Source organism: Trifolium pratense, linkage group LG3 (assembly GCF_020283565.1).
Source record: "Trifolium pratense cultivar HEN17-A07 linkage group LG3, ARS_RC_1.1, whole genome shotgun sequence".
NCBI classification, from domain to species: Eukaryota; Viridiplantae; Streptophyta; class Magnoliopsida; order Fabales; family Fabaceae; genus Trifolium; species Trifolium pratense.
Genome location: NC_060061.1, coordinates 24,955,104 through 24,975,564, shown reverse-complemented (window position 1 = coordinate 24,975,564; position 20,461 = coordinate 24,955,104). Strand labels below are relative to the sequence as shown.

At 32.6% G+C, this 20,461-nt stretch overlaps 3 protein-coding genes across 3 annotated transcripts; 2 read left to right on the top strand and 1 right to left on the bottom strand.

Moving 5' to 3' along the window:
- Window positions 1-736: 736 nt before the first annotated feature.
- Window positions 737-6,406, top strand: LOC123913704 (L-ascorbate oxidase homolog). The gene is made up of 8 exons (XM_045964525.1): window positions 737-1,256; window positions 1,348-1,457; window positions 3,146-3,416; window positions 4,028-4,127; window positions 4,223-4,568; window positions 5,114-5,479; window positions 5,682-5,760; window positions 5,916-6,406. The coding sequence occupies exons 1-8, from the start codon at window positions 1,107-1,109 to the stop codon at window positions 6,126-6,128; spliced, it is 1,635 nt and encodes a 544-aa protein (XP_045820481.1). The 5' UTR covers window positions 737-1,106; the 3' UTR covers window positions 6,129-6,406.
- Window positions 6,407-8,894: 2,488 nt separating this feature from the next.
- Window positions 8,895-13,473, top strand: LOC123913703 (rop guanine nucleotide exchange factor 1). Its single transcript, XM_045964524.1, has 5 exons — window positions 8,895-10,459; window positions 10,593-10,709; window positions 11,009-11,529; window positions 11,875-12,225; window positions 12,765-13,473. The coding sequence occupies exons 1-5, from the start codon at window positions 10,198-10,200 to the stop codon at window positions 13,182-13,184; spliced, it is 1,671 nt and encodes a 556-aa protein (XP_045820480.1). The 5' UTR covers window positions 8,895-10,197; the 3' UTR covers window positions 13,185-13,473.
- Window positions 13,474-15,157: 1,684 nt separating this feature from the next.
- On the bottom strand, window positions 15,158-18,438 carry LOC123913702. The gene is made up of 4 exons (XM_045964523.1): window positions 18,191-18,438; window positions 16,904-17,371; window positions 15,438-16,170; window positions 15,158-15,294 (listed from the first exon to the last, which is right to left on the bottom strand). The coding sequence occupies exons 1-3, from the start codon at window positions 18,275-18,277 to the stop codon at window positions 15,502-15,504; spliced, it is 1,224 nt and encodes a 407-aa protein (XP_045820479.1). The 5' UTR covers window positions 18,278-18,438; the 3' UTR covers window positions 15,158-15,294; window positions 15,438-15,501.
- Window positions 18,439-20,461: the final 2,023 nt, after the last annotated feature.

The following is a 20,461-nucleotide window of genomic DNA, read 5'->3' as shown; positions in this document are numbered from 1 at the left end:
GCCAAACAACACACACATAGAATGTGTTAAAAAAAAAACAAATCCATGATCATTGTTTCCGCGTACAATTATAATCCTTTGACGAAAAATTTAGACAGATTAAGATACCGTGTGTTGTGTCATAAATCCCGGCTCAATGCACTGTCATATAATATAACTTTCACTATTATGTGCTGGATCATACTATACAAAACTTGACTGTTATCTTCGCGTATTTTTTTTTAAAAAAATCTCTGATTTAAAAAAGAGGTTTCAATTAGAAGAAAAAAAAACCAAAAAATTAAAATTCGGCCATGAAGTAAATAAAATCTAATAAAAAGTTATTCCTATTAAAAAGAGTTTATTAATAATAACTTGAATTCTAATTTTTTATATAGATAGACGAAATGACAAAGTCATTATAAACTCACATAAGTAGAGGAGTCGGGATCAAACTTCAATCATAACATCCGACTTAACAATTTTAACATTTTTCATCCGTTGAGCTAAAACTTGCGAACTAACTTAATGTCTTTTATTTTTGGCCAAAGCTTAATGTTGTGTTTTTTTTTACAAGCTCAATGTCTTTTTTTTTTTTTTTGAACTCAATGTCTTGTTATTATGTTCACATATCAAATTGGATCATACTATACAAATATTAATTAATTTAACCACACGTTACACGCAATCACCGCCTCCATTTTCCATTTTAATTTCCCACCGCTTTTTATTCACATAACAACCTCAAAATTCATTCACTCGTTTTTCCTTATTTTTATTTTCTAATTTTTCCTTTTATAGTTTCTTTCTTTCTTTCTTTCTTTTTTGATATATTCCTTTTGTAGTTTTATGAAACTGTAGTATATTTATAATTTATAAATAAAATATTCAACTACCTCTTCCATTTGTCTTTATACTATAAATAATACTAATATATTGAGTTACCTTACCTACAAGCCTTTCATATATATATATTCATAATAAATGTGTGTCATCTTGCTCTAACTATAATCCTCTCTCTTTACACTTTGCTTATTGCTTTTTCTCTTCCTCTATTTATTTCATTCTTTCTCAAACACCTACGTCCAAACCATTTTTTTGTTGCTTTGTTTTTTTCTCTCCTCAACATGAAGCTCATGATGAATCAACCATCACAATTACTTGCTTTGTTGAGTTTTTGCTCAATTTTTTCCCTTGTTGTTTCGGAAGACCCTTATAGATTCTTTGATTGGAACATTACTTATGGTGACATTTATCCACTTGGAGTTAAACAACAGGTAAATTTTTATCATTATTTAGCTTAACTATTCTTCTTATTTTGTTATATAATATTATGATTAATCATGCTCAATGCTTGCATTTTTGCAGGGGATTCTTATCAATGGTCAATTTCCAGGACCTGAAATTTATTCTGTAACCAATGATAATTTGATCATCAATGTACACAATAACTTGCCTGACCCATTTCTTCTATCATGGTAACAACTTTGTCTCTAATTTTTTTTATCATGGATATTTTAGTCTTTATTTGGTATCCTGATGAGTACGTGTAGTTTTTGCACGGTGGATCACCGTAATTCTAACATACTTATCACCATACAAGACATCAGATTTAAAACCACTAGGTTTAGTCCAATAATGAGGAATTTAAATAGTATGCATTAAGTCCTAAATTGGATCCTGATTGACAACATTGTAAACCAAAATAAAACATGACATTTATGAATCATAATATATTTGTCCTGCACCAATTGATAAGAATAAAATTCATTAAAACTAGCTTATACTACGTAATTGTTGCATGGAGTCAAATTTATCTGTCACGTATGATATGATATTGATGTACCTGAATACATGAATTAAACCATAGTTGTCAATTAGCAATTTTACAATGTACCCCTACAATAGCGCGGTCACTTCTTGATATGCTAGTCAAACAGTAATTAAATTAACAGCATATAGGGCACATTCTTTATATGATATGGTAACATAGAAAAAAGCTCTTTTTTCCCCCCTAAATATGAATTTTATTTTTAATTATTGAATATATATATATTTGTAATTAATACATTACTTTATGAAATGTTTCTACAATTGAATTGACTATAATAAATTTTGTTTGTCCTTGACCAAAAATAATTAAATTTACTTGTTAATTAATAGATGCAAAATTGTAAACCAAAAAAAAAAAAAAATAGATGCAAAAATACAAAAATAAGAGTACAAGTTTACAACAGAGTGGAGTAGTAAAATTGGTCTATGAGTAGAATTAATTAAAGCAAAATTCTTTATTCTACTTGATTAAACCTTTTTTATTGTCGGATAGTTGTCTTGGTGAATTTTTACATAAGAATTCGTACTACATAAAAAGGAAATCAAATGTCCTCTAGTTGCTAAAATCAGAAACTCATGCCACTGTCATATTCGTGATCATTGAATCGAAATCAGATGGTATAAATTTTACATATTATTTTTTAAACTAAAATCATGACCTATATCCATATTTTAATCTCGACATTTAATCTAGATCTAATATTATCTGATATAGTGATAGTGTGAATGCAAAATTTTAGCAACCACGTAGAATCCAAATTATCATTTCAAGTTACAAGTTACAACGACGTTTGATTAAGGGACAAAGAAAGCAACCTCGTATTCTCTTTTTAGCTGTCATATTAAACTTTTTATTCAATTCACTCACTAAGAACCATCCTTTATTTCTAAGAAAAAACATGGGTTTAATAAATGTACCTCCAAGTCTCAACCATCACTTCGGCCCATAATGTCATGTCACGGGTCAAACCCAAACAACACAAAGCCCAACTAATAGAAACGTGTTTCGATTCATTATTCTCTCTTCATTAGTAATTAGTAAAAATCATCACGAGTGAGAGGCCCGCCCAATCTTTACTTAAACATAAACTTGCATGATGAGTAAATTAAAAAAAATAATATTACTAAGGCAGAGTCAGATGAGATGGTGTGAGTTTCTTCTACCTTAACAAGGATTCTGGGTTCTATCCTTAACCTGAACATGCAGTATTGTTAAAACTCTTAGAAAAAACTTGCCGCTTATTTGAGTCCTATAAAGCTCGAGGGATTAGTCTTTACCTCGAAAAAAAATAAAATTATGAAGCTCTAATAATTTTGATATTGAAATTAACAGGAATGGTGTTCAACAGAGGAGAAATTCTTATCAAGATGGAGTTTATGGAACCACATGTCCTATTCCTCCTGGCAAGAATTTCACATACACACTTCAAGTTAAAGATCAAATTGGAAGCTTCTTCTATTTTCCATCTCTTGCTTTCCACAAAGCAGCTGGTGGTTTTGGATCCATCAAAATCCTTAGTAGACCATTGATTCCTGTTCCTTTCCCTGACCCTGCTGATGATTACACATTTCTCATTGGTGATTGGTACAATATTGAGCACACGGTAATAACCTAGTTGTCCTTCATGATCTCAAAGTGTTCCATCCAATTTAGTGTCTATTTGATATTACGGTGATTATGTCATAATCACGGTGATTGATCATAACTTTTTAAAAATTACATTTTTTTCGTCAAAAAAAAAAAAAACAAAACTTACATTTTTTAGTTTTTGCAAAATTAAAACAAGTCACTGTGATTCTGACATATTCAATGTGATACTAAACATTGATTTATGTTTTAGAAAAATAAATCAAAACAACTAAGTTTTAACCTAAAGATTGTCACATCTATAATTTTGTTTAAGAAAAGATTAAGTTGTTATGATTTATTTTTGGAGAATGCTAACTAGTGATTCTTGGGACACTAGTTAAGAAATCATATATTAAGAAAATTATATTAAAATTTGTGTAGTCAATTTTTTAAAAATATTTTTAATACTATATAAAACTTTTTTTTCTTAACTAGCATTTCAGGGAGTTAGCATAATTCAAACATTGTTTTTATTTTATTTAAGGACTATATTGGGTTAGGCATTTTTTTCTTAGAGACAATATAATCTTCACCTTTTTTTTCGTTTCTAATTTTTATTAACATGTGATTTATATAAATTTTCAGAGGCTGAGTAAAATTCTAGATTTTGGACACAAACTTCCATTCCCTCAAGCAGTTCTTATCAATGGTCGTGCACAAGGTTCAGCATTCACAGTTGAACAAGGTTAGTTATATTGATAACTCACTTTAAATATATGTTAGTATTTATTTTTCTTAGTAAATAAACTTTAGATGCTAATGAACATTTATTTTCAACAGGGAAAACATATAGACTTAGAATATCAAATGTTGGACTACAAAACACACTCAACTTTAGGATTCAAGACCATATAATGAAATTGGTTGAAGTTGAAGGAACTCACACTGTACAAACATCTTATTCATCAATAGATGTTCATGTTGGACAATCTTATTCTGTACTTATCACAGCTGATCAAGCACCTAAGGACTATTACATTGTTGCTTCTACTCGTTTTACTAATAGGACCCTCACAAGCACTGCATCACTTCACTATAGTAACTCACAGCAACCTCTTTCTGGCCCTATTCCTGGTGGACCAACCACTGAGATTGATTGGTCATTCAACCAAGCTCGATCAATCAGGTAATTAAGTTTAATTTATATCACTGTCAATATAAATCATTATGTATTAAAGACTACTATATATATACTTGTACAAAAGGAAACACTAGGTCCGTTTGATCTGCAAAATGAAAATAATGGGCAGAACAATACATGAAATGTATTGAACAACTTTTGTCTTGTACGATTTTTGGTGGACAAAATGTTATTTTGGTATACTAGACAACTTGTGCAACACAAAAAATTGTCTTATGATTTAGTGGGGGACGAGAATTTCAGTTTTTATCCCGTCCTTTGTCGCCAAGTTTGTCCAATTCCAAGAACAATTTTAAAATCAAACACGGTATAGTTAAAGTTGTCGGGTCCAATCCAGATCAAACACAGACATTTTGATACAAATAGAAATTAACATGTACATCACATTTTTTATGAATACTCTTCTTTAATATCTTATAAAGACTAATAACTAAACTAGAAATAACTTGTTGCAATTCACATTGATTAGATACATTGATTACTATCACATTGTTCAACAATTAACAGTTGTTGTTTGTTGCAATTCACAGGACAAATCTTACAGCAAGTGGACCAAGGCCAAATCCACAAGGTTCATACCACTATGGCATGATAAACATTAGTAGAACAATCAATCTACGGAGTTTTGCAGCACAAGTGAATGGAAAGCAAAGATATGCAGTCAACAGTGTATCTTTCATACCAGCTGACACTCCTCTGAAGCTAGCTGATCACTTTAAGATTGACGGTGTTTTTCAAGTCGGAAGCATCCCAGATAGCCCTTCTGGTAAACCGATGTATCTTGATACTTCAGTCATGGGTGCTGATTTTCGAGCCTTCGTTGAGATCGTGTTTCAAAACCGTGAAAGTATCGTCCAAAGTTGGCACATTGACGGTTACTCATTTTGGGTTGTCGGGTAAGAATTCAAAACCGCGTTATCTATTACCATTAATTTTAATTGCTATGCAACACAACGTAGAAAAGTTTTACGCACACATCTAATCAGTCCTAGTAAGATATGATTGAATGCACACGTAAATTTCCTTAACAAACTCATGAAACACTTACTATTTTCAATTTCGATTAATTTAATTTCGATCATGGTATTTCTAATGCAGGATGGATGGTGGTACGTGGACACCTAATAGTCGTAACCAATACAACCTCAGAGATGCTGTGTCTAGGAGCACAACACAGGTTAGTTGTTTTTATTCTTTTCGTTTTTTTTTTTTAAAACAGACAATGTTTGTTAATGGTCAGTAATTAGTATTTATTCTTTTAATCATTGAAAATATTATGCTGGCTAAATGTAAGACTAAGTTATTGAAATATTTTAATTTTTTGTGTATCAGGTATATCCTAAGTCATGGACTGCAATTTATATGGCACTAGACAATGTGGGTATGTGGAATATTAGGAGTGAATTTTGGTCACGACAATATCTTGGACAACAATTCTATCTAAGAGTATATTCAGATGCTGGATCCATTAGAGATGAATATCCAATTCCTAAGAATGCTCTTCTTTGTGGCAAAGCTGTGGGCAGAGAAACAAGACCATTATAAAAATGATGTTTGAAATCTACAACAACGTACACCATCACATAATGTCAACCCAACAACTTAGCGATATATTGTAGGGACTATAACTTGGTCCCATTCTTTGCAAATTCATCTGTAATTTTATTGTTTTGCTAGTACTACATATTCATCATCACAATGTGATAATAAGTTAGTTCACCCTATTGTTTTATTTTTTCTACATTAAATAATTTTTCCTGATGTATCAGCAAGCATGTTGCTGTTTTACAAGAATGAAATGAAGTAAATTAGTTCGATCTGAATATACACTAAATGAGAGTATCACTCAAATGGAGAATGATAGAACACCAAGATGTAGTATGTTAGCTGGCCCAATTTACATGAGCACTCTTTCTAGAATTAATTAGAACTGGGGAGATGAAGAATTAGTGGCTTTTTATGGAAATTAGTGGGGAAGATATCAGTTATAAAAGAGAGAAGAAAAGGGTGAGCGAGGGCATTTTAGGAGAGCTATATCTTTGGTTTAGGAGCACTAATTCTCAGGTAAGAGTTCTCTGCAACTTTGGTTTAATCTTTTATGCTCACTTTTTAGATTCATTAAATAACTATATATTTAGGGCAAAATTACACCAGAAGTCCTTTATCTTATTTATTTGTAACACTTTGATCCTTTATCTTTTATTTGTAACATATAAGTCCTTTATCTTTTAAAACATGCACGATCATGTCCTTTTTTCTATTGTTTATTTAAAAATGTTGATGTGTCGATGACTTGGCAGTAATGTCACTATTTTTTTTTATTTTTTTCTACATAAACATTTTAAATAAAATTTTAATTTTTAAAAATAAAAACCTAAGAATGTTCATATTCTATATTCTTCATCTTCAATCAAAAAACCTAATACCCACAACCCAAAAAACCAAAAAGTTTAACCAGATCTGAGAAATTAAAGTCATAAGTCACATAACAAAATCAAGCAAACATTAAGAAAACATAAATCAAGCAAGTCCCAAAAATACACAACCTCATAAATTTGTTAAAAAAAAAACTCATGAATTTGTTCTCACTATCTCTTCCCAACAAGTAACACCACACAAGGCAATAAGATTACGGGCGGCTAAAGCTCATACAATTTGCAGTAGATCTGCTTGAGGTGATGGAGCTTTGGAGATACAACTTTAATATGTGGATTTGACAACAAACTAAGAAAAATGGATGCTTGGTGGTGTAGCTTTGGAGTTTTTTTTTTTTATTTATTTTAGATGGAAATTGAGGAGAACATAACATTGATATTGTTTGTAGGTGTATTTGAGAAGAAATTAATTTTGAGTTAAGGATGAAGATGATGAACATATGAAGATGATGATGAACACATTAATTGTTTGAGTTTTTTAATAAATTTAATAAAAGAAAAACATTTTAAAATGTAATATAATCCAATTTCAAAAATAAATTATTATTTATAATCCTACATGGCCATGCCATCTCAGTATTTTAAATAAAAAATAGAAAAAAATGACATGATTGTGCATGTTTTAAAAGATAAAGGACTTATATGTTACAAATAAAAGATAAAGGACCAAAATGTTACAAATAAATAAGATAAAGGACTTCTGGTGTAATTTTGCCTATATTTAGTCTACGTATAAATCACATATATCAATTATTCAATGAATCTAAAAAGTTAATTGTTTCTCGTAAAAAGAATTGGAGATATTGTACCAAAAAAAGAAAAAGAACTGGAGATAGTATAAAGTTTCATTTATTGAAAATTTGGAGTGAGTTCTAACATTGGTTTGACCTATCGAATTCGAGAGTGGAGCTAACATAACCGAATGCCATCAAAACAAAAATGTCTGACAGAGTTAAAGCATTGGAAGTAGAGCTGTCAAAATGGGCTAGCCCGAATGAACCGACCTGCCAAGTCCGATTTTTTCCTGTTTGTGCCATAAAAGTTCTAGTCCGAATTATTTTCGAGCTTTTTAGCCCAACTCGTTAAAGTCCGATTAAAATATGGTCTAACCCGAATAAAGTATAATAATTTTTTTAAAAAAGTAAATATAAGTAACTTGTTTTTTGATGACTTGAACTTGTTTATTTGAACTAAATTTGTATTATAAAGATTTGAACTTTGTTCATCTGTTGCATATAAGTAAATACATTAATGTCATAATCATTCTACTTTTGGAGTAAGTTACAGGCGTACTCATGGAGAGAAAGGCTGATATATTCGTTAATCAACGGCAATTAATTAATTACTAATTAATAGTAGCACTAGTAATTAATAGTAATTGGAGTATTAAAGTGCATCCGTGATGGAGTGCGTGAAGAAAGCAAATGAAAAAGCTAATAATCACTCATTCACAAACCAGCTTACAGCTTATGAATACCTAAAGGATATCTTCGATGACGCAAAAAAAATCTCTTGGAATGATACGACACGTGTTCAAATTTTCCAGTTTGGTACCAAACACGTTGGGACAGTGTACCATAAAAAAGACTAAGCAATGAAAATGCAATAAAACAAAGGACAATAGTAGTTGTTGTTCTGTTCTCAATGCAATGCAACGCAACATTGCAACCTCATATCCATAACGTGATCGAAGTGGAATGCTTTTGCTTCACACAATGTCAGATTTGTCTACGCCATGCCAAGTTTTTTTCCTTTTTTTTCATCCATCGATCCGTCCATGATCCCATCCATGTTCTCATTAAACCTTTCTACCATCAAAGTCCCCACTCCTACATTCTTAATTTGTTCTTAGTGTGACCACTAATACCAAAGGATCATGTTTTTTATTTTTTTATTACTATGTGCTGTCAAAAAAAAATTATGTGTCTAATTAGAACATAGATTAAGGAGATAAATATAGAAACCACAAATATTTAGAACATACATTAGCATAGTATTCAATGTCACATTAAAGTTTTTGTTGTATTATTATGAGAACATATATATTTTATGGGAAGTTGATTATTATGTTATATACTTTTATCTCTTTAGAATCTGTTTGTGCACAGAATATAAAGATATGATAAATTTATTGTATTTTATTTAAATTCCTTATTTGATACATTAACATGAAAAAACAAACTTAACCTATTATGAATTCTATTTTATTGACTCTTCTCCTACCTCCGAGCACTTCTTAGTTCAGGTAACTTTCATCGATTTGCATAGTTTTTTGTCTTATAGTATTTTACTCAGTAATATATTAGTGTATGTTTGATATCACAATTCATGGAATGAAGTCATAATAACAATAATTTGCATGAAACCATAAAACCAAACAATAATTTATTAGGGTCTAGTACCTCTCCTATTTCAATTTTATTTTGTTGACAAAAGTAGTACATCTATCTATCCTATTGTTTCTTAGCCTTTTTCTGTTTATCATCATCATCATAAAAATAACAGTGATAATAATAATAAAATTAAAAACAAAATAATAATGTAATTTCGATGAGATTGGGCTCCCCTCCTTAACATTCTCTTATTATTACACGGATACCAATGAACAGTTAACCGCCGTTTAGTTCTGTTAGTTCTTCCGATCAATTTCCCTCCATCTTAACATCAGATCAACGGTTTCGCGCTCAAACATGGCCCACAAAGCCACAACAATCCAATAACCCCATTCCACGTCATCGCCGATTAGTGGACCCCACTGAAAAAGAGCGCGTCGGGTGCTCAGCCTTCGGTTACGGAAAGACAGTCCCTGCAAACGGCGTCTCTTTTATTTACTTTGCCTCCATCAAATCATCACTACCACTATACACCATAACACCACAACCCCACAACAGCAACAACACACACTAACACACACAAATAATAACAAACAAAGAAAAAGAATATGTGAGAGTGTAATAATAATAATAAGAAGAAGAAGTAGCTATCTATCTTCATTCTTCACACACAGTGTGCTTTGTCTTTGTTCACTCACTTTACTTACCCTTTCATTTTTCTCTCTCTTTAATTTTATTTTTATATTTTCGGTTACCAATTATTATTATTATTATTCATATTTTTACTAAAAATGCGTGTTACCAAATTAAGATCTGTGTGAAATATTTGTGTTTGTGAAAGAAACAATGGGAAGTGTTTCGTCGGAAGAAGAAGTTTCGGAGCGTTGTGGAAGTTATAGTCTGAGTGCTGACATCAGCGAATCGGAGAGTTGTAGTAGTTTTTGCGGTCGTCGTTTTGATGCCGAAGGAGCTTCAAGTTCCGCTAATCTCTCGCCACGTCAGCTCGCCGCTCATTTTAACCTACCGACGGCGGCGCAGGTCATGCTTCCGGTTATCGGTGGTAAAGATGTTGCCGTTTGGGATCATAAACGTGATCTGGATTTGTCCGGTACTTTTTCTTCTCATTCTTTTTCTCTCTTTCCGTATAATTGTTGTTACAAATCGCTTTATTTTGTTTTTTTTTACTTTTCAATTCATGAAAATGAGTCAGAATGAAATTGAGAGTGTGTTGCATTTTGCAGAAGTTGAAATGATGAAGGAACGGTTCGCTAAGCTGCTTTTAGGGGAAGACATGTCTGGCGGTGGAAAGGGGGTTTGCACTGCGCTTGCAATTTCTAACGCAATCACGAATCTCTCCGGTTAGTTTCTTTTTCGCGATTCGCCTTTTAATAAAGAAATGGGTTGTATTGTGGGACTTTTGAGTGTGCTCCTCGTCTCAAGGTCTCAAAATCGCTCTGGTGCCACTTTTTGTGTTGGGTCCTCTTCGTGGACGGTGGGATTGCTGTCTTTCAGACTAGTGTCATTGGGCCGGATACCAAGTCCTCAACGAAATAAATAAAGAAAGAAATGAATCTTTGTATGAATGATGTGTGATGTGGTGTGAATATGATTGTCTGTGATTTTTTAATTGAAATTTTAATTTTAATTGTAATTGCAGCGACAGTGTTTGGCGAGTTATGGAGGTTAGAGCCACTAGCGCCACAGAAAAAAGCAATGTGGCGAAGAGAAATGGACTGGCTACTATGTGTGAGTGATTCGATTGTCGAGTTGGTTCCTTCTGTGCAGCAGTTTCCAGGTGGTGGGACCTATGAAGTGATGGCAACACGGCCTCGTTCTGATTTGCACATCAACCTTCCTGCTTTGAAGAAGCTTGATGGAATGCTGCTAAGTATGCTGGATGGATTTTGTGATACACAGTTTTGGTATGTTGATAGAGGAATTGTGTTGGGTGATTCTAAGGATTGTGATGAGTGTGATAGACCTTCTGTTAGGCAAGAAGAGAAATGGTGGCTTCCTTCTCCCAAGCTTCCGCCAAATGGGTTGTGTGAGGATGATAGGAAAAGGTTGCAGCAGTGTAGGGATTGCACTAACCAGATACTAAAGGCTGCCATGGCAATTAATAGTTCTGTTCTTGCTGAAATGGAAATTCCTGCTGCCTATGTTGAATCCTTGCCCAGGGTAATGCTTTTTTTGCATATAGGAAATGAAATTTGTTCATGGTTAATTTTGGCTTTGTACTTTAGTTTATATTTTGCAAAATATGAGTATATCATGCTACAAATGGTCCACATTACCCTAGATGCATCCTTGAGTTGCAAGAACTCTAATTTTTGTGAAATATGTGAAGTAAAGTGCTGAAATCAGTTTTATCATGAACTTTAATAATAATAGAGTAAAGTGCTGTCAAAAATGTAACCTGAACTGGAATTCGATAATGGTTTAGTATTTGGTAGAGTGAATGTTTTGAAATTTTTCTAAAGGTTGCTGAAGACTCAAAATGCCCTTTTTGTTTTATGAATGCAGAATGGTAAGGCTTGTCTAGGAGATATAATATATCGGTACATAACTGCTACCCAGTTCTCGTCTGAATGTCTCCTAGATTGCCTGGATCTATCATCTGAGCACCACACACAGGATATAGCTAATAGAATTGAAGCTGCTATACATGTATGGAGATTGAAAGACAATAAGAAAGTTAAAAATTCGGTGAAAGCCCGAAGGTCTTGGGGTGGAAAAGTAAAAAACCTTGTTGCTGACGGTGATAAGAACCATTTTCTTGCCCAACGGGCAGAGACACTACTGCAAAACTTGAAACATCGATTTCCTGGGCTCCCTCAAACAGCACTAGATATGGCCAAGATACAATATAATAAGGTACTTGTTTTCTTCTTAATCTTTTGTTTTGGATTAAGCTCATAGGTTGTTGATCTCATAGGTTGTTGATCTACAACATACATTTCACTTCTAATTGTTAGTTTGTGTTGAGGCGATGCGATATGCAATATGCAATATCTTAAATACTTCTGATTTGGATTTTCTTTGGTTAGTTTCAATTAGCTTTCAAAAGTTTCAGCAAAAGATAAAATCTTAGCAGTGGTAAAAAGAACTACTAGGTCTAGACTCTAGAGTTACCTTTTGCCAGTATTTTGTGAGATCGTAAAAAGGATTTGCTGAGGTTAAGTGCGTGCAGTATGATTTCCTAACATAGTACATAATAGCAAAAATTTTCAGTTTATGATCCATAATGATGATTGATCATTGCATGTCTATGTGATAAATTTTTGTGTGTGGCTTCTTGTCTAGATTTTACTACTATGGCCTTATAAGTGATTTACGATTACTGAGGTTACCATTTGGATAAGGCAGCTTGAATCAAATGAATAAACTTCATCGGAACATTGTTTTCCTTGCAGGATGTAGGGCAGTCTATTCTTGAAAGTTATTCCAGGGTGATGGAGAGCTTGGCTTTTAACATAATGGCCAGGATCGATGACGTCCTTTATGTAGACGATGCTATTAAACGATGTGCAGCTGCAGATTCTATCTTGTTTGGTAGGGGAGGCTTTGGTGGTCGGCCTATTCAGAAGCGAATGTCTCCCAGTCCCTTCTCAATTCAACACACCCCATATGCCTCTCCTTTTGGAACCGCATCCTCCTCTCCTGCTAGCGGGAGCTCTTGCAGTCCAAGTAGAACACATGCTGTCAAGAGGAATTCCAAGGGAAAAGATTCAAAGACGGGAAAGTTTTCCCCAGCTGATTTTGAGAAAGTATGGTCATACACGGGAAACCTCAATGTAAGAAGAGTTTCTGGCGAGGCTCCGGAAAGAAACTGAATTCTAGTTCGAATGATCTATTAACTTAGATCCATAGTGGGTCATTAGTCATCTTTCGATTGTCTTCTAAAAGCACAGATCAGGCTAAAGCCTTTGGTACAATTCTCTGTATATGAGGGTATAATTTTTGTATATTCGTAGGCAGTATTGTATGAGTAGGTTTATGAAGAAAAATTATGCCCTTGGATCATCAATTAAAAATGTCTCCTCTCAAGTATAAATTTCTGGAGGCTACCCACAAGTTGGTTTTTCTATAAAACCAAACTCTAGGTAGAATCCTTGCCCACAAGATTGCATTAGCCATGTGCCATTGTCTTTCCTTACTTCCATATTCAATGATGCCTAAACAGCTATGCCTTCCGATCGTAGGTCTCAAAATTTACTATATATTTTGTTTCATAAGAAAAACTTATGGTGGTACTCAAGAAGTCTCCAATAATAACAACTATGAACATGTCAAAGAAAACGATTTGCAATGATGGCTAAAAAAGTTTCTTCAACTACATTACTTGTATATGTAAATAACTTCACATGGGTATGAAAAACTTGGTTTGACCAATATTTGGATAAAAAAGACAGCATGAATAATTCAACTTAAATAATTGCATCTCAAGTGTAATCACAACACTTGTTTTTGTTTTGCTTGGATGAAAGGAAATACCAATCTTGGACATGAATTCTAGTATGTTTTGGTTACAGTGAAAGGAAATTCTACAACAATATTTCTTAAAGTAGCTCTCTGATACCATGTCCACCAATTTTGGGAAGTTTATGTTAGATTGTAAGACATACTGATACTCATGTGGTAATACTCTTTAAGAAAATGTTATTAAGCTTTAGAACCTTGAGAAATTTTTATTTGTGATAAGTTTTCCAACATGAACCATTGAAATTGAAACATAATAAAACAATAATTGTCCTCCCCTGGTTCTATCTATCTAGGTATCTATCTAGATTGTGTAATTGTGAATTGTCTATGGGCTACGGCCTAGAACAGTAGCACATGCACTCATTGATAAATAATGGTGTCAAAATTATAGTACTAGCAGCAGGCCTGTTAAGTGTTAACTACTACTACTATATGTCATCTATGATGTAGTAAAATGATTCAATGATTCGACCCCTTCCATCTATGTTGTTGAAAGTCCACATCAATAAATAAACAAGCACAAGCTAGAGACTATAGAACTAGTAGGACGTACATAAATTCAAAACAGGACAAAAGTATTTATGATATTCAAAATCAACTCAACAGTTCTTTACTTTCTTTCCATGTTTTTCTACCCTTTTCTTTTAAAGCAAAATCGTTCAATATTTTGTAAACGGTTCCGTTTGATCTACAAAATGTTTAGACAACTTGTGCAGAGGATAAAAAGTTGTTTTGTGGTTCAGTGGGGGACAATAATTTTAGTTTTTGTTCTGTCCCTTGCTCCCAGTTTGTCCAGTACCAGGAACAATTTTAAAATCAAACACACTACAACTAAAGTTGTCTTGTCCGGTCTTTTTTTTTTAGCAGATCAAACACACCCATAATGATTGATTACATAACTTGGACTAATGTTTGTTAGGTGCATAAATTAAACTTTAGCCTACGATGGACTTTGAACAACTGGTGAACATCAAGTTAGCACCAAAATTAATCTCAAAATCCATCATAGCATGCAGAATGCATTTGATAATCTGATAAATTAGAATGACTAAAAGTAAAATTTGCTATAATGGCGATGAATAAAACCATATTTCAACCTAATGAGAACCAAACATGCTTTGAGTCACGATGCATGGCTAAACTAATTTAAGCTAAAGATTAAAGTTAAAAGGACTCGGAAGTTCTAGTAAAGGAGAAAAAAATGCCAACAATGACAACTAACCTATAAACATTGGCCTGTAAATAACCCATGCATTGAGTTGAACATAAAACAACAGAAAATCATCAAAATAAAAAATCAGAACAAAAAATGAAAAAACAAATATGTATCGAATCAAGCAATTCGAATGACAAAAAATGATTAGCGCTGTTGTATATACATTGAGGAAAATAATAAGAATCTGAACAAACCGAAAAGCACATAGTACATGTTTGGATTCCTCTTCAGAATCACAAAATCATTTTTTTTTTTTTTTTTTTTTTTTTAAAAAGTTGATGGTTTATAAGTACCACCAACTTATTTACAAAGAAAATACTACAATTGTTGCTGCCAAGGATCGAACCCCTGACCAACAGCCTACACCTGCTCAGAATCACAAAATCATGGTTTGAAGCTTTCCAAAGGAAAAATCAAACAGCCTAAAAATAGTAATAGTCAGAAGAAAATCATCACAAGGACCAAGTAGACCGAAGCATTAAAGCACCTATTCCAGAATTTCCATCTGTTGCGTATGCGAATCCTGGCTTCAAGCAAAATTTATCACTCGTGTTAAATTTTAGATAGGCTTCAGCCTGAAAATGATCTGCACCTATTCCGCCAAGACCCATTCCCCAGCCAAATGAATCTTCAGTAACATCAGACAATGTTACGGCCCATTGTACAGATTTGGGATTTAGTGTGTTCATCTCAACCCAACCTCCAAGTTTTGTAAAGCCATCAAGTTCAGACTCCAGTATTATAGCAGTAGAACCACCTGAGACCTGTGTCCTTGTGGAGGGTGATGCTTCAGGTTCTGTCTCGGACGCTTCGTGTTGGTCGGACAAGACTAATGGAATTGTAAAAGATCCAATTTTTCTAAACTGCTTGGATAACAAAGGCAAGTGGTGATTACCAAGAACAGACAACTTTGTTCCTCTAGGTAATTGACACACGAGTTGTAGGAATGTGCTGTATCTATTTTCCGTATTAGAACCAGAAGGCATTCCAAATCCAGCTACAAATTGAGCCAATGAAGCAATAAAACAATACTTTCTCATGGCTATGCCAAAGGCACTACCGTTGTGTAATTTCAGAAGGGGTGGCCCAAAAGATGAGAAATCCGTGAGGCCTTTTCCTGGCTAAAATGGACACAACACAAAATCAATATTTCAAAGGCCTACTTAGCAAAAGTTTGAGGGAACAAAAAATATAAATAAACAACACAGTAGCATATAAATGACATCTCAGACTAAATTTGTTTTTACTCTAAGCTAAGCCGATGTCTCAACATGACAACAGATATAGCCTTTGCAACTTCTTAAATGGCCATAGAAGAATATATCTAGACTGATATTAATAGACCAATTTTTTAAGTGATCAACTTAATGTTCCATTTAGTTAAGAAATTCATAAATACAACAGGAAAATTGAGTAAACTAAACCATTGCAACTAGATACTCGATCTACATGTGCCTCGACTATGGTAATAAGCTCCATACTCTTGGGTAAAACAACATCCCAAATCCCCATCCAAGAACACATCTTTAGCAAAATTTTGAAGGCTAGGTTCTTGTGATATTAACAACTGGCGCGCTGTTTCAATGTTTTCCAATACCATTTACCTAATAAGGATATATAATAACGGAATACAAGACACGTGATTTTGTACTCTTGACTCTTCTAAAGTTTTTCATTCTGAGGTCAGTTTGGTGCCCTGTGATTTTGTACTGTCGAATCTTCTAAAGTTATGCCTGGATTTTACATTTCCATTTTCAAAGGAATACTGAATACCAAACTAAATGCTAGTTGCAACAAATTGTAACAAAAGACATTGTTAAATTCATCAAAGAAGCATACACAACTAAGTAGTACCTGATCAAAAGAATTTGACCCAACTGCAACATCTCTGCATTGGGCTCCCACTGGGACAGCCATAAGAGATAACCAATCATTGACATTTGTTGTGTAGCTTAGTTTCGCTAGAGAAAGCGGCATCTCAAGGTCATCACCACGATTTTCCTTTCCTTTCTGAGTAGCAACAAACTCTGCAACAAGAGCATTCTCATTACCAATTGCGGTTTCAAAAACAAACCTTGAATCAATGACGGTTTTTATTCCAGCCCTGCTTATGATATCTAAGTTCTGCTGATTAATGTCGCCCATGATCAATAAAGATCCCATGAAATCCATCTGTCCTCTTACATGGGTGCTGGTTTCCTGAAAAGGACCTCCTTTCGATGATTGATAAAAGGAAAGCATCTTCTCAACCTTTTCTTGTCTGTCTCTGAGTTTCGTAAGATCAGAGAATGATTCTCTTTGTAAACGTTTAAGGATTTCAATCTGAAATTATGATTGCAGACACAATTGTCAAAAACACCACACCACAGAGAAACGCTAAAGAACCATGTATCCTTTGACGCTCACAGGTACATATGGATAATGTTACATTTAAACAAGACCAATTCTTCAAAACTCACCATTCAATTACGATTTTAAGATACTGTTAGGACTTAAGCACATGAGGAGAGCTCAACCCAAAAGACTAGAACAATAGATGGGAAAGCCGCATGGCTTAAGTGCCACATTGAGCATTTTGATATACTCGATGTGGGACTCCTGACATTGCCACGCCCTTTAAGAGACGACATTCACGGCGGCATTCACTCTATCGGCATTGAGCCGATGGTAGCCCTTTCCTTTTCGGCGTCTTCACTCACCTATCAGTATTCGATGGAGCACCTTAATCCCAACTCTCAATGAAAACACCAATTGTTAAGGACTTAAGCACATGAGGAGAGCACAACCCAAAAGACTAGTCCAATAGGTGGAGAGAGACTCGTGGCTTAAGTACCACATTGAGCACTTTGATATACTCGATGTGGGACTCTTAACAGATGCACATACTTTTTTATATACTTCAATTCCCTCTAACCCACCATCAACTAATTATATTTAAAAATTAAAATACTTTAATCATGATATGGTTTCTACCAATAATATAAACAATATCATCATTCTACGTTTCAAAAATTCTCTCAATGCCAATTCATATAAAATCATTTTTTCCCTCAAAATCAATTCTCTATGAAAACCTAGAACAGCATAAAAAAGGGAGAGAGAGAGAGAGAGAGAGAGAGAGAGAGAAGTCAGAAATAATACCGGTTTGCGGCGGCGACTAAAAATGCTGTCGAAAAAATCATGGCTGGATTTAGCAAAAGCTTTGAATTGGTCGAACAGAGGCTCCATTACTCACTGCAATGAACTAACAAAACCTCTTTGTTTCTTATACCCAAACAAAAACCAATAACATTTTTCTCTTCGTTAAAGACAGACGCAATTCAAATGTTTAGTGTGGGTGTGTTTGGCTTTGTTGTGGTTCTTTTCTGGGGAAAATGGAAATTAATTAATCTGAATGACCAAAGAAAGGATTATGAGATTTTTACAATGTATTTTAAACATAAAAAATAATAGTTTTAAAATTAAAATTAAAGTTGTTTGGTCAATTTTTTTTAAAAAAAAAATTAAAAGTTATTTTTTATTATAATAGCGTTTAAAGATATATTATAATTTTTTTTAAAATATAGAAATTGTTTTTTTTATTATAACTTTTAAAAATTGTTGTTTGACCTATTTTTTTTAGTAGAGCTTTTAAAAATTATTGTTTGGCCTAACTTCTTACTTCTAATTAAAAAGAAAAAAAAAAGGTCAAATGATATCTAAGTGTGTGAGAGAAACATATAAACCTTGCTAATTACATTTTGAGACCATGTTGTTACCTTTATTAATTATTTTAATTTGAAGTTTAGAACTTAAAAATGTTGACTTTTTAATTTAATTTTCGGGTGCAAATTTATTAGAAAATTGTATCATTTTCAAGCAAATGTAACACTCAAAAATTATTTAAATTAGTTTTTTTTTCAATTAAAATAATTGGGAAAATCTGGGTGTTATATCTTTTACTAGTAAAAGGAAGGTTGAATTGCTCATAGGCCTTCATTGTGATGATGTGGCACCTCTAAAAAAACTCCATATTTTTATTGAAAATTTACCAACTTCTCTTAATTATTAAAAATGTCTAAAATAAAATTTATCCTCCACAAATTAAATTTCATGTCTAATGATTAATACATGAATAGAAAAAGAAACTCCCATAATTCTAAAAGACTATATTTTGGCATATATAAAATGATAAATATGGATTAATAGAAAACGTAAATGACTAAATAATTAAGAGTAACCTAAATATCCATATACTTGCCCAAATAAAAAACTTAATTCGTATATATGGATCAATAAAACATTCATACGTAAAAACCAAAAAAATATATCCATATGTCACTAAAATATGTACATATAAATTATATGTATATATAATTTTTAGTATTGTTATTAAATATATATAATCTAATTTTCTAAAAAAACCAAGATAAATCATATTAATATATTATTACACATTGCAAGAGGTTAAATCAACAATCAAACGATTAGCTTATCAAAAAAAAAAAAACAATCAAACGATTAATTACAAGGAATAAAAACAATTATGATTGATCCTTAGGTATTCATATGATGCAACTATAACTGCAAAATTATTATTATTATATTATACAATTAACCCTCATGATTGTTGGAGTTCCTTTCAATAATTATATATAAAAAAAAACTGTATGTTTTACCACAATGGTCTTTATAAATATTGATACTCACACATCACTACATGCATGCCCATGGTCTCATATTTTGTAATCTTATTTTTTTCTTTTTTGTGTTTTCTAACCTTCTTTGTAGTAATTTCATCAAGTCATGTCTACTCTTGAGTAAATCAACTACACTATCTTATTGTTTCAAGGAAAAATGTAATTCTATTTTCAAATGTATTTTCCTCATTGTTTTTGGGATAAGTTCTTTTTTTTCTTTCAAATATAGCAATGAAATGTATATTCAAGAATAACATTGCGACAATGAAAAATATATATAACTGCAATTTCTTAACTTTTTTTTAGTGGTACTTGGTTTTAATAGAGAAGATTTGGAAATGTAATACAAGTTGGTCGTATGAAGCAAATTTGGAAGAATTTAATCTCTACTTGGTTAGAGGTGTTTTCATATGCTTAATATTATCTTGGTTAGGATTCAAATTAGTGGATTGGGCTGGTACGAAGGTTTTCAAGTTTGCAATTGAGCTAAGTTGTATTTTAATTTCTTTATTACTTTTAGAATAAACTCATTTAAGTCACTAAGAAAAATCGTAAGATTCCATTTAGTTTCTAAGACAAATATTAAAAGTATCTCACTATCTACCTTAAATTTTGTTTGATTGATGAATGAAAAGTGGCGTAGCAATTTAGTCACTACTTTACAATTTATACTTTTTTATTACACCAACATTTTAACTACTAATTTTGATATTCCATTGCTTAAAAAGACACA